This window comes from Ambystoma mexicanum, chromosome 13 (genome assembly GCF_040938575.1).
Source record: "Ambystoma mexicanum isolate Mex_15411 chromosome 13, UKY_AmexF1_1, whole genome shotgun sequence".
NCBI classification, from domain to species: Eukaryota; Metazoa; Chordata; class Amphibia; order Caudata; family Ambystomatidae; genus Ambystoma; species Ambystoma mexicanum.
This window is the reverse complement of record NC_090938.1, coordinates 803,512,329-803,527,072: the sequence shown is the minus strand read 5'-3', so window position 1 is coordinate 803,527,072 and position 14,744 is coordinate 803,512,329. Positions and strand designations below refer to the sequence as shown.

At 46.8% G+C, this 14,744-nt stretch overlaps 1 protein-coding gene across 6 annotated transcripts in view; it reads left to right on the top strand.

Annotated features, from left to right (window-relative positions):
• PFDN6 (prefoldin subunit 6) overlaps positions 1-12,635 on the top strand; it is a 31,473-nt gene extending 18,838 nt beyond the window's left edge. For all 6 annotated transcript variants that reach the window (XM_069635228.1, XM_069635229.1, XM_069635227.1 and 3 more), the window contains exon 5: positions 11,938-12,635. In XM_069635228.1, the coding sequence (XP_069491329.1) occupies positions 11,938-12,058 (121 nt within the window). In that variant the 3' untranslated portion in view covers positions 12,059-12,635. The remainder of the gene's footprint in view (positions 1-11,937) is intronic.
• Positions 12,636-14,744: the final 2,109 nt, after the last annotated feature.

Genomic DNA, 14,744 nt, shown 5'->3' with positions numbered 1-14,744 from the left:
CATAAAAATGTTGGTCCTTGGATTTAAAAGCATGTAAACAGTAGCAGTTCTTTAGTTCAGCTTGTTAGAACATGGGCCTTCTAGCAGTCGCAATGTCTTAAAGTTGCAAGTGTGGGATGTTGGTTCAATATATCCCTGCAATGTTCCCTGAGAATATTTGGTGTCCTACCCGAACAATATGTACTTTCTTTTCCGCCCATCAACATCTTCATACTGCTTGTGCCCAAAGACAGTCGTGAAGCCTGCCTCGACAGTATATGCCAACCTGTTAAAAAATAGAGGCTAGCATTGCCAATGTAAACCATTTTTGTGCTGCTTGTGCAAAATACAGACCCGTATGAGCGTAGTCTCAGCAAAATGTTAGCACAGCCCCCCTTTCTAAATTAGGTGAGCTGAAAGTAAATGTGTAGTCCTGTCCAAATCTGTACTAGCCTTTTCACTGTTAAACGGTTTTCGTGCTTCTTGTGCGCACACGCACTAGCAGAAGGGTTCCCTCTGAATGTCGGCACTGCTCCCTTTTAAGTTGTCTGCCAAAGACGATTGTTTGTCCTGTCCAAATATGTTAGAATTGCCACCTTAACATGTTATCTTGCTGCTTGTGCCCAGAGACCATCATGTGGCTTGCCTCAATAATATGCCAAACGTGTCCCTGCTAGTGTATTAGTCGCTGGGAGGGGAAGAGTGATGGGGATGGATGGATGGATGGAGACCGACATTAAAAGATGCGTCAGTGGGACCCTGAGCAGAAGAGTTATTAAAAGCGATCGAGAAAGACAATACAAGGCAGAAATATATAATGCAAAATATCAATGGACAAGCTACTATGCGCAACGGTTTTGGAGTCCATTCAACATGCCTTGATGGGAGTGTGTGCCACTGAGAACTGTATAGAACTTAGTGAGCATGTTTCAGCAATAAATGTGACGCTGTGCCAGTGCCCGACAGTGTGTGACACTGAAAATGTGACGGTATACAAGTGTCTCTGCGTATGTAAGCGTGTGACAGTTCGTGGTTGTGTGTGTTGGTGAGATTGAATGTGTGACAGCATGTATGTCTTGAGTAATGAGACCATCTGCTGCGACTAGTGTTACATTTCTCACACATCAAACATGTCAGCCTAGCGAAATTTTACTTTTCACAAACCTTTCGGAGCCATTGCTTCCGTGACCTGCTCCCTCTGTAAGCAAAGCAATAGGAAGACAAAAGAAACGTGCGCTTACAGTAGTTCATATAAATGTACAATTCTTGGGTTGACACATGAGCTTATGTTTTGCTGTATTTCCTTTATAAATCTGGTGTTTGGCGGCAGTCCACTAGGAAGCGTGCAAGAGAATTGTGTGCCCACAGAAATGTAAGGGTGGACAGCTTTGCAACTCCAACAGCCTTTCATGGAGGTATTGGCAAAGCTTGGATGGGACTGGTCTTGCACCGGCCAAATAAAAGGTGCAGTGCGTGCTGCAGCTGTAGGGCAGCCATTGCAGACGAGTAAACAATCTGTAACCCTCGCCACCCCCTCCCCCCCCTCCCCGCAGCCCTCTCAACCGTCACTAGGCACAGGCTCCTCTCATTCATCTCGAGCTTTTTATATTGATATTTTATTTCTATTGCGCTCATACACGTGTTTCAGAGCGCGACAAGGCAAGGGGAACAGGGGAGAACAAAACAGCGATCTTACTAGGCCCAGTGACATTGAGAAGGTGCAAGTGCATGGAAGAGGGGGAGTGGAAAGTGTGAAGCAGAGGAGAAATGGATAAATAATAAAGACAACAAACACTGCAGCCAGCAATTTGCAAGTGCTAGGTTTAAGGCAGCAGGCAGGGTAGGTCTGATAAGTGCAGGAAGAAAAAGGGGGGGTGCAGTATGGGTACAGGTACAGACCCCAGTGAAATGGGTGGCCCGGACGCAGTGCGGGAGGGTGGCAGGGTGGGCAGGTACCTGGGCCCGAGGACAGAGTTGCCAGGTGCACAGTGCCAAGAGAGTACAGATCAGCAGGGGAGAGGGGGAGGAAAAGGCAGAAGAAAAGAGGAAGGTCTTGAGGTGCTTCCGGAACCGGAGATGGTTCTCCAAGTTTTAGAGTGGCCGGGAGGCTGTTCCAGAGGGAGGTCCCAGCCAAATACAGATCTATCCCCAGCTCGTTTCTTTGAAAAACGACTGACCCTGAGGGAGTTTGAGGTAGAGGAGCGAAGAGCTTGAGAGTGGAGGTATTTGCAGAGGGATAGCTCAAGGTATTTTTGGACCCAGGCCCCAGAAAGCCTTGTGGACAATGCAGAGGGTTTTGAATTTAATCCTTGCATCCACTGGGAGCCAATGGAGAGATTTCAGAGCTGGAGAGATACGATCCCAGGGCTTGAGGCCAAGGACAAGTCTTCCAGTCCTGTTCTGGATTAGTTGCAGAGGGCGGAGAGTAGAGGCAGGTAGATTTGGAAAGAGGCTGTTACAATAGTCCAAGCTAGAGAGAACCAGAGCTTGGGATACCATGAGCTTCTGGGGAAAGGAGAGGAAAGGCAGAGTACCTCTGAGGAGGTGCAGTTGGAAATATGACATAGAGACTTCAGATGTGGGCGGAGAAGGAAAGGGTGGAGTCAAAGATGACCCCAAGGTTCTTAAACTCGCAGGCGGGGGTAGGAGGAGGGCCAAGGGAGGCCGGCCAGAGAGTGAGGGGGAAAAGGATGGTGAAGGTGTGCCGATGAGGAGGATCTCAGTCTTGCTGGCATTCAGACATAGATCTTTGGCACACCAATCTTGAATGGCATTAAGGCAATCAGATGAGGGAGGGAGAGGAGGTGGCAGAGGGCAGCCTGAAAATGAGTGGAGTGTTAGCGTAGCACTGGAAATTTGAGCACAAAGTGGCAATCCAGTGGGCGAGAGTTGCCAGGTATTGGTTGAAAAGCCAGGGCGAGAGGTTAGACCCCTGGGGAACACCACAGGCAGAGAGGAAGATAGGTGAAAGGAAGGACCCATGTTGGACCTGGGAGTGTCGATCTGAGAGGAAAGAGGTCAGCCAGGCCAGAGCCTGATCAGTGGTGCCCAGGTTTTCACAGAGACGGTTGAGCAGGGTGGTATGGTTGACCGTGTCAGAAGAGAGATCAAGGAGGATGAGGACAGAGGGAATGTTAGTCAAGGCTGGAGAGCAGATCTTCACGGATGTTGAGGAGAGCAGTTTCCGTGCTTATGGCAGCTCTGAAGCCAGACTGGTGGTCATGGAGACAGCCAACAGAATTGGGATGAAGGTTAAGCTGAGAGATGGCCAACTTTTCTAGGAGTTTGCCAAGAAAGCGAGTAATGGAAATTGGGTGATAGTTAGCTGGACAAGAAGGATCAGCTGTGGGTTTCTTAAGAGGATGCACAAGGGAGTGCTTCAGAGGGGAGAGGCAGGATCCAGAGCCAAAGGAGTGGTTGCAAAAATCACCAAGGGCCGGAGCAAGGGTGTCAATGTGGTCCTTGATGGTTTTAGGGGAACTGGGATGAACCTGTTTTGACAAGGCTTTCATAGATCGGACTTGTCTAGCAACCTCGTCAGGGGAGAAAAGAGGAAGGGACGAGAAGGATGGTGGCGGGGGGGAGTGGCTAAAGGAGGGTCAGCAAGCACAGAAGGGGGGGGAGAGGTGTGGGTGGACAGGATGTCCTGCGTTTTTTAAATGAAGTGAGAGGCAAGGGCATTGCAAAGAGCCTGGGAGGCAACAGGAGGGGTAGAGACTGCAGCAGGGTTGGCCAGCTCCTTGCAGATTTTAGAGTACGGCCGAGTTGTTAGATTCCGCAGAGACACAAGCTTGAATGTGGACTCTTCTTGGTGAGAACAGAGTCGGTATTGCCTTTGTAGCAGGCAACAGGCCAGTTTGCGAGTGGATGAACAGGAAGTCCTCCATTTCCTCTCAGCCGCCCTACACTTTCGTTTAAGTGTAGCTAGGTCAGAGTCATACCAAGAATTGCACTTGGCTTTGGACTTCAAATGGATCCTCATGACAAGGTCAAGAGCATCAGGCGTATAAGAAATTGAAGAGTAGAGCAGAGACAGGGCTGTGTCAGGATGTGAGACAGCCAAAGGTGGAGGGCGGGGAGAGAGAGTGGAGGCAAAAGCCTCAGCTGACACACGCTTCATGGGCCGGATGTCCGAGAAGGTATGTGGCAGTGTTGGGGTAGGCTTGGGAGGAAGAGAGGGAGAGATGGGATGAGAGGAGAGGAGGGAGTGATCGCTGCAGGAGAGAGAGGAGTGGTCAGAGGGATGGAGAGGGGGAGGTCAGAGGAGATCAAGAGATCAAGTGTGTGCCCTGCAGAGTGAGTCGGGCCAGAGGGGAGGATGGACAGGGAGGGGGAGTCGTAGAGGTCACAGAAGAGTACAAAGGAGGAGCAAGGAGAGTCTAAATTATATATTGAGGTCACCGAGGATGAGGAGCTGAATGGTAGAGGCCAGGAGGGAGGAGGAGAGGTCTGCCCACTCAGAGAAATGAGGCGATTGGACCAGGAGGCCAGTAGATGGTAACCACAGTAAGAGAATGGGTAGGCGAGAGAGAAAGCCTACAGAAAAGGCATTCAAAAGAGTAGGTCTGAGTGGGAATGATGGAGGCAGGAATCCACTCAGGAAAGATCGGGGCTAACCCTCCACTGGACCGGGAGGATCTGGGTGCTGGGAGGATCTTGTAGCCATCAGGGAGAAGAGTGTCAAAGCTCGTGACAGAGCTGGCCGTGAACAATGTCTCAGTAAGACCAAGGACATGGAGCTCTAGTTCTTCAAGGAGTTGGCAGATGTCAGAGGAGTGTGACAGCAGAGTGAGAGTTGAGAGTGGCAAGATGAACATACACCCATCCACGTACATTCACGTGCCCTCAAATCCTACATTCCCACATCCTTACAACACTTTGCTTAGACTTGTGTGCTGACTTTTTGGAGGTATTCGTTCCCTTGCCCTGTTGCTCATTTTTATGGGTAAACTGACCTTCCAGTTTATAGGACTGTCTTTGGGAATTTTATTGTATTGTTACAATTGCACACATGCACTTAAAGTGGGTGCAGTTAGGATACTTTGTATCCTTGTGTTTGTTTCTGTGATTACTTTTTGGTTACTTGTACAATGTGCCTAGGATGAGCTGTTGGCATTGGATGTTTTTGTGATTTTACTCGGACACTGTTGCAGTAACCGCAAATGGATACTGAGGGTGGCCAACACCCTAAAATAGCTGTGCCACAAGGTTATTGCTCATCTTCTGGCCATGCTGTTATTTAGCCTTCCTGCCCTCTCTGGCCTGGAGTTGCCCTACATGGAAAGCCCTTTCCGTGTGGGGCTGGGACTGTCTGGTCCCAGTAACACATCCAGGTATCGGAATCTCTATTGCTGGGCAGATGTTGTGGCCAATGGATATCCATGATTGGATAACCACTGCACTTTGAATGCTGCATATAGCCTTACTATGGGCTTTGGCAAGCTCCCTTGGCCAAATCCTGGATAAAAAGATGACTTTGGCAGCCATTCAAAAGATCATCGTTGGAGCGAAGACCTCTACGAAGAATTGCAGCCTGCTGATGACCCAAGGATGAACCTGAAGCACACCAGCAATGACTCCAGTGCTGTCCCTTTGAAGCCCTGCTCCTCTGTCCTGCTCGAGGATCCATGCCTGCTGGGCATTCAGAAGTCTCCCTGGCCCAACCAGTGGGCGGCCAGCTCTCTCCTGGGCTACCTTGCTGCAGCAGTCACTGAAGAGTGCATCCTTGGAACTTGGGGGATCTTCTAAACACCACACCTCCTGGAGACTCTTGCACACCCCGTAGCAACTACCAAAAGGTTTGGTTCAAAGCAAGCCCACAAGGAGACTTGCAAGTAGTCCTGCTGCCACACCCGACCATCTGGAACTCCAGCCCTTGCAGCTTGAAAAAACACCACCATCCTCCAGTTCCGCAAGACACTGAAATGTGGCTCTTTCAACAGTGCCTGCTGGATGATTTAAAAAAAATCTCTCTCCATCCACCAACAATGGTGTGCCACTGTATAATATACAAATCCCAATTCCGTGACTCACCTGTTTTAAAATGCTCTGCTGCTCTTGAGCTAGGCTCACACTGTAAGCAATTGTGTAGCAAGACTCCTTCATTTTCAGTCTTCTTGCATCAACAGAAGTTGTGCTGGGCTTGCTCCTTTGCTCATCCATTGAAGATCGCCAGACTCCACCTGATCGCAGTGACTCGCAGTGCAACTCTTCTGCATAGCTCCCTGAGGGGGTATTTCATTGGGTGTTCATCGGAAGTTGTCTGGAACGGATTCCTAACCACGCGGTCAACCAAAACTACACGCACGCCTCCCCCGCCTATGCGCACACCTTCCTCTGCCGAACTAGGAGCGCATGGGCTCAGCAGGCTTCCCCATCCTGCCTGCACTGAATCAGGCTGGGGGCCAAGTCCGTACTCTGCCCCATCCTGAGACTGGCATTGAGAGGGAGGGGTGAAGAGGCATTTATTTGCAGCCTGCATTCAGGGAAATTAGTTCCATGATGCCTTCATTAAGGCTGTAAATGAGACCGTACAAGCTGCTCCTGCTCTGACCCATGTGCAGCTCTGTGGGAGACTGAGGGAATGCGAGCAACATCAGTGTCTGTAAAGCACCTAACTGTTAGGATTCTTTGAAAATGCTAAGCAATATCAAATGTCAAAACAATGAGTTGAGTTTTATAGAACAGGACCCATTGGATCCCATAAATTAAGGGGTTGACACCCTAACTCCCTATTGTCCCCTAGGGGTGACCGCCCCTGCTGTTGATACTGTGACTTTTTTCATTTGTAATCCGCATGTCCCTCTTCTAATTTAGTCGCTGCATTAGAGCTGCTCAATCATCTGAATTCTGTGATGGTGGCAACATAGTCCAGGAATGAGCCGATACTTGCGGTTGTGTTTTTCTTTTTTGCCATGTGTGGGGACGAGAGGAAGCCCTTCGTCTATTGTGTATTGTTTACTCCTCATAGGACACGCGAGTCCTTTCATGGTCTCGTATTTTTTTTTTCTCCCCACAGATTTGTCACTGAAGGACTCATTCCCTTGTCCCTCGTGTGCCAAGACTCACTCAAAGGTGGTCATCGTTTTTTCGTGCTCCTTATTTAAGGGGCTTGTTGAAGGAATTGTGCAGGAAATGTACAAGACTCCATCCAGGCCCCCCCAACCCCCAGTGCGCTGCCTAATTTGCCCCTTTTTGACACCGTCCTTTTAAACCTCCCCAAGGTTGTTCATACAGTGCTAGTTACACTGTGACTCAGATCCTCAGCTGCTCCTGGACTGAGGCTCTTTTGAAGAGTCACCACTGCCGCAAATACTCAGTGGTGGTCAGGAAACCTCAATGGCCACCACCTTCTCTTGCCTAGTGCATACATGACTGCAGACTTCTTCATCCAGCTTTTGTGAGGGATCCTCTGATGCTCTGTCCCTTCACCTAAGAGTATTCAGTCTTTTTACCACCCTCATTCTTTGGGGGCAGGGGGTTTGCAGAGCGAAGCCTGCCAGGAGGTTGGTTGGTTGCTTGCTTGCTACCGCCATGCAGACCTCAGCGTTTTGTGCTTAGGACTTGTCTTTTTAGAAACATTTGGTTATGGATTCTATTTAAGAGCTGGGGTATGAATAATGACTTGATTCTCCAGGCGCTGCCATGTGTCGGAGCCTTTTCTGTTCCTCTGGCGTTGATGTGGAAAATGATTCTCAATCCAGTCTGTCCTTTACTGAGTGAGATAAAGCAGTTTTACTTCAGTGCCATTTCGTCACTTTTGCTTAATGGTAGTGCCTTTTACACTATATAAATGAAACCAGATTGTATGTTGTGTTTCTGGAATTTATTCAGCGCACTGCTGCCATTTGAAGGAATCTGAGGGGTGCGGGTTAGGTCCGAGGGAAAATGTTTGATGGCGTAGCCTGTTGTGTGGATGTGTGCAGGCTGGGACTACCCTGAACTCTGCGTGCAGGTCTGTTTCTAGGGGTTATTTTTCCAGCGCATGGAACAGATTTGTCTCCAGCAGGGAGCCTTGTGTGTCTAGGATGCATTGGCCTGGGACGTGGTAAGCAAGTTGTTTCGTCCTATAATGTTGTGTTTGAAGATTGATGGATCTCTAGATTGCTGTGTGCGAGTTGCTTAGTTGTTTGAGTACAGTGCGTTGGATCATAGAAATGAAGTTGCTTGCAGTGGGCCGCAGGTGGTTTAGAGAAACCGTTTGAAGTCTCGTTCACTGCCATTCTCATGTGGAACTTGCTGGAAATGCATCGTGCTGTGGGTACCAACTCGGGCAGTTGGTAGTTTTTAGCATACAGCTCTGAATGGGAGTGAGAAGTCGGAAAGAACATGATGAAAGGGGGGGGGGAGAACCATGTAGCCTGTAGCAGTTTGCACCGGCTGCACCATGATGTAGATTGATGTTACCTTTCGTGAGCAGTGGGATTCTGAAGACAGTAAGGTTCAGGCATTCAGCGTGTTTTCTTTGCAACATATGATGGTAGTTCAGGTTCCCGCATGTAGGGTATCAGCAAATTCTGCGGAGGACACTGACTGCATTGGGCACCATGGCGAAAGAAGCAAACACACAATCCCTAATTGTCTTGCCGCCCGCTCACCAGGCGTAATTATTATTGGGTATCTGGGAGAATAAAATGTAGTGTCTTGCTCGCTGTCTTTAAAAAAAAAAAAAAAAAAAATTCTAGCAATTTGATTCTTACTTCAAATTCCTCACGTTGTCCTAGTTCTATCCTATTCAAGCTTGCACAAATATAAGATGTATGGGGTTTATGCAAATATCATGAACATTTTAAGTCTTTTGAACTCTGTAGAAACTGATTGCTTTTAAGTGGTTTGTGTAACTCCAGATATAATTATTTGTACTGCTCCACACTTCAGCAACTGCGTCACACTGCGAGTTATACAGAGCTTGGACATTCCATGTAACAAGTGTATATGTATCATTCCAACGGATAGATTGCAGTTTGTGAATAACCTGGGTAGAATCTTTGCAAAAAGCTTTCATTGCAGGTACACGTGGACTAAGTATGTTGTCCAATGTACTCGCTGATTTTTTTTTTTTTTGTTTGTTTTTTTTTTTTCTTCCGTGGCCCAACCAATACCGCTGACAATTGGTCTTCCTTCCGGAATTGTATTGAATGCTTTGTGCACCTTGGGTAAAAAATAAATAGTTGGAACCACAGGGTGCGAGACAGTTGAATAGGCTTTTTCACTTTCGGTAATTAGGCCATTCCTTTCCCAAGTTTTGATTTGATCCAATATCTAATTTTTAATTTCCATAGTAGGGTTTATCCGGAGTTCCTCATAACAAAGGGGGATTATAAGGTGATTCTCGGCCATCTGTAAGTAGTCTGCACGATCCATAATAAGTTTTCCCCCTTTGTCTGCTTCTTTTTGTCCATTTGTAGAGTTTTCATGGCTTTGGTCCCCTCTGCAGTTAGTTGGTTGTTCTTGGTCTTGAATTTATAGCTAGACTTGATCTTCTGTTCGAAAAGATTGATATCCATTTGGACTACTTTGTGAAATGCATCAATCATATTGTCTTGACCAAATTGCGGTGTGAATTTAAATTTGGTCCTCATATGTGGTGTAGGAATACTAATAGGTTGAATCTTGAAGTCAAGAAGTGTTTCATGTAGTTCCAAATCTTCCGATTCAAGAGTTCGTAATAAATTAATATTCTCGATGTCTTGTATAGAAAGAGATGTTGGTACTGGCTTCTCTTGTCTCGGTCGATATTGTTGAACTTGGGTGGGAAAGAATTTTTTTAATTTCAATTTCCTAGTAAATTTGAAAAGGTCAATCTGTGTTTGTATGTGGTCGTATCTGTGCGTCGGGGCAAAGGACAGGCCTTTATTAAGTTTAATTTCATCCGTCGTCAATTCTCTGGACGAGATGTTCATTACGAGGTTGTTGGTGGTTTGGTTCCTGTAGCTAGCCGAGCCCTGGCTCTGGTCAGACGTCTGTAATCTTCCAGAGCCTCTGGATTTCCAGTCTTGAACCCCCCCCCCCCCCTTCTCCCCTTCCTCTCCTCCTGTCGAGGCTGGTTTAGGGTTTGTAGGTGGAGTACCTGAAAACGGACTTGCTTGATATTAGTCTACTTCCCTTTTTAAATCGGCGTATTTGGTTTAAAAAGCCGGATCCTTCAATATTCCGTTCTGCTTCTCTTGGTTCCTCTTTATCAGTCTCAGTCTGAAATGCAAATTTGATTTGGGGTTTTTCATTACATGAATATATAAAATGTTATATCTCAGTTCTGTTACTAGCCCTGATTTGAAAAAGACACTGCTGTGTCGAAACACGTGTTATCCATAAAGGGCAATACTATTTAATAAACACCAGCAATTTCACAAATATTCAGCGTGGCGCAGTTGCTGAAGTGTGGAGCAGTACAAATAATAGTTGTTCCAAAGGGGTTGGGGTCACTAAGTGCCCCTTTTCTGCGGCACCATTTCATTTTGAACAAATACCAGGCGCATGGAAATCCTTTGAGTTGGTACGAAATCAACCCCAGTTCTGTGGTATAACTCCAGATATAATTTCCCTGGTTGGCTGTTGGCTGGCTGACTGCCTCAGCAACCAAGGGGAATGCCTTCTGTTCTGATGGTACGTTTCGGATGTCGGCTCCACACAGATTTTATGGTGGGTGGAACTCCAGATTCATGCTTATCTTGGATAGTATGCCTTTGCAAACAAAATAGGAAAATACTTAGCTGCCATTCTACCAACCCTACAAAATCCTCAACCTCTGATAATGTTTTCTATTTATTATGCACCATGCCAACATTCTTGCTTTGGCTCGCTCCTGGCATCACACAAATGAGCCTCTCCTGTTGGATTGGGTTCTTGGTTTGGACCATTGTTGCAACCACCCCAATCTTTGTCTGAAAGAGTAGTTTCTCTCTCAACTATACTTTTTATTTTTTACCTGAAATTCACCTTCTCAGGCGCATGATATATTTGTAAACAATTCTGCAAATTAACCTTTGTCCCTTCAGTCTCCTTGAAACATCAGTGAGAAACAGGCCCTTCCTTGGACCTCTCCTAATGTCAGCCTCTGACCAGATCATAAGACAGCTGGTGGTCCCTGTAAAGGTGGCCCTCTTTCTCATGTGCAAGCAGGTCCTCGCTTGACTTTGAAGAAACACAAGTAACCATAACTATCTTTTTCGCCTTGTCATTTGTTTTTCATTGTCCTGTCTCTGCTTGCCTTCCTCCCTTCTGCTATCTTTCCTATATTGCTGTGACCGTTAAAATTCCCTTTTCCACATCAGTGTCCAACCCTCTTTCTTAGTAATTAGGGAGGAAAGCATCCCTGTGAACCGCCAAGGTCGTCCATAGTGTTTTCAGGTTCGGGCCTGTCGTCTGCAATTACTTCCAAACACTTTGCAATCGGTGAACACGTCCAGTTCCAAGCTTCTCACCAGAAATGAGACACTCGCTACACAGATTCTCTACATGCACACGGCACACAATTTCCTACTCGCTGTTATTATTAGCCAGTGGCTAATGGTGGTTGGAAATTTTGAGGCATAGATTCAGTGCTTCCTCTCCATGGTGTCCTCTGTCCACATAAATTGGCTCTTTTCTACCTCCAGGGAGTGCTCGGAGTTTCATCCCTCCAGTGGGCCCTGCTTTCCAATAGTAACAGTGTGTATGGGAAAAACCTGCCTTTTGGTCAATAGGGTGGGTACCCAAGGGGCATGTTGTGGAAGCACTTTCTTTCCTCTGTGCTGCACGCCCATGTCAAATGGGTATCATTATAGAACCTGCTGCGTTTAGCCTTTTCTGCTCACAACCTAGAAAACCGTAAATGATCAATGATTTTTAGCTTAGAAGACTTCAAAACTCTTTGTCATACACATGGGTCTTCACCATGGAGTCGTGGAGACTTCCAGTAGTATGTATATTGTGTAGCACTCGCTAATCTGTCTCTTCACCACTCTCTTTACCTTACAGTAAGCGTTACGAGTCCCAGATGAAGGATATGGAGAAGAAATCTGAGCAGCAGCGTGAAGTTCTTTCAAAGCTCCAACAGGATTTCCAGAAGGCACAAGCCAAGGTCTCTGTGAAGAGCTGAGTCGAGGTTTGAAAGAGCCTGCCTCCTTCCACCCATGTTGGCACAGCACTGACTTTGTGACGCAGCCCAGCCCCGTTTATTGCCTGCACTAGACCGTGTTGGCCATGCTTTTGGTTTTCAGCAAGGATTTCGGGCACAAAGGCGACAGGATGTTTAACCATCTGATATGCTTAAATATGGACCAGGACGACTACTTTAATGAACAGCAGGCATCGTTGTGTCGCAGAACATGGACTTGCTTCTCTGATGTCTGCGTGACTATTTATTTATTACCCTGAGGTAGACCAATCTGTTTCATCTTCAGTTTGCCTGTCCCTAAGCACAAGACTCTGAGGTTTGTTGTGCAATATCTCTTTGATGCTGGACCTTATCAAAGACTTGCCGCAGTTATCTTTGCTGTTTGGTAACTTTTCTGGGTGCTATGAAAGAGGGCAGGTTGGGTTTTGGGCTTGGGGCTGGGCAAAGGAAGCATGTATTGGTACCGCAAATGCCCAACCTTGGATTCTGGCGCTTATGGTTGTATAATCTATTGGTTTTGTGTTATTAAATTAGAAGCATAGCACTCTGCCTCACCATGCTCAAGACCTCATGGTGCTTTATATGGGGATTGTGGTGTGTGTGAGAGCCTGGTGCAATCTGGCTGCTGATGATTTCCCCCCGCGCCAATGCCTCGTGCTCACTGATCCTGCCCACCATGGCACCAGGAGGATGGACAGTGCAGGCGGCTCCTTCACATAGTTTTGTCCCCCTGTTCCCCCTCCCCCGCTTTCAGCAGCCAGCCTTTTCTTTAATTTTTTTTTTCATGATAATGTGCAGGAAGTCTGTAGTCAAGGGACCTTCTCATGTACAGAAGTTGTACATTATCTATGTGGCGTTTGTAGTCTCAACAGGAGTTGTAGTTCTACTTGCTTTAGGTCAAAAGCACCATAATCAAGTGTTTTTGAAAAAGGGAAACGCCATTTTGGTAAAAATCCATGATGACAAACATAGTCTTAATTTAAATTATGTAGCTTGGCAAACGAGGAACGTCTTTGGAGTAGATTACGGAATTGTGGAAAAAGGAATTGAAAGTGATGCACCAGTGGTGGTTGGATGTCCACAAGAACGGACCTTTCTCTGACCTGTTCAATGGGCTGTCCTCAATTTGAACGATTTTAAACTCTTTTGGCCCTGGAACTTTTACAGAAGAGTCCTAGTTTCATCTAACGAAAAGAGTGTTATATTTACCTCTGGATTCTTGTCTGATTAATGCAGCACCCAGGCCTGTTCAGATATTGTTAGACAAGACTGTCTGTAGTAACCCTGTGGGAGACTATACACCAGCCTTGTCCTCTTGGCAATAGGTAACCCAACCTTTGGTATAGACCTGTACTACACAAGTTGGTAGAGTGACTGAGCAGCCAGGCTTATCTCATTAGGGGTCAATGTGAGCTGTAGGGTTGTAACCGATTCACAGTGATGAGTATTCAAATAACACTTGTACTCCAGGTTTCTTGATTTAAAATAATTCTTAATGTAACAGTTTTAAAAAGAGCTTTTCTTTTTAGAAGGGAGCAATATGCAACACTTAAATACACCTCCAAAAATACACTCCTTCAGTTAAATAAGTAGATACCCTTTTGGGATGGCACACTCACTGCCTACACCCTCGGGTGACTTCAATTGCTAGGGGATTGTGGACATTAATATATCACTTTTTACACATAAATGCACGACTGAAGTTATGGCAAAAAGGAAAAGGTTAGGGAAGGAAACTATGGTTTACCAGTTTTTCAAACGGGTAAGCACTTTAGAATCCCCCAATGAAATATAGGTTAACCCTTTTCCAGCTGTACAAGTAAGGTATGTATGACTTTTTGGAGGGACAGATCGGCACAAAGTCAGAGGGTAAGAAGAGGCTGCAGGGAGCCAGTACAGCCAATGTCATTTGAGCAAAGTCTTGGGGAGCTTAGACACTTCTTGAAGGTGGCACAAAAGTCTTGCACAATGTTAGTGTTTTGTTTTAAAAGAATCACTGTTGGGCCACAAGCTGGGAGGCTTGTGAGAAGCAAAGATGCAATCGACTCTGCAAGGGGCAGCAAATGCAAGTCTCCAGTGAGCGCAAGCAAGCTGCACACAAGAGGTAAGTACCCCTAGTTACACAGTACCTCGGGTCTGAAGAAAAGGTTCCAGCTGGCTTCTGTTCCTGTTGTAGTCCTGCCGATCCTGTTGTTCCTGGGCCTCAGTCGTAGGGACAAGAGGGAGGATGTCTGGGGACTCCTGCACTATGTTTGGAGGTCTGCGACAGCAATGGGCACACTTCAGATCAGCAGCACTTTGTGGTTTCAGCTACTCGCAAATAGCACCACCGCGGTTCTTGGACACCTTATGGACTTTCCTTCCTTCTAGGGTCCAGCACTCTTGAGGTGGCTCAGTCTTGGTTAGTCCTGCTTCAAGGGAGTCTGAGGGATCTTCCTGGAGCTCTGGTCCGGCTTAAAGGCGATGCACTCATCCTGGTTTTCCTGCAGCAGCAAAAAAGTAGTCAGCAGAGAGTGGGCTTCCAGGCAAGTTTGTCTTGGGGTTGATTGGTCCTACCAACCCAAGAGGAGAAGTTGTCCTTTCCGGACTTCCTTAGTCGATTAGAAATTCAGAGCTTCAGCACTGCAGCAGGGCTTCACCAGGCAAACCAACGGTCCAGGAGGGTTCA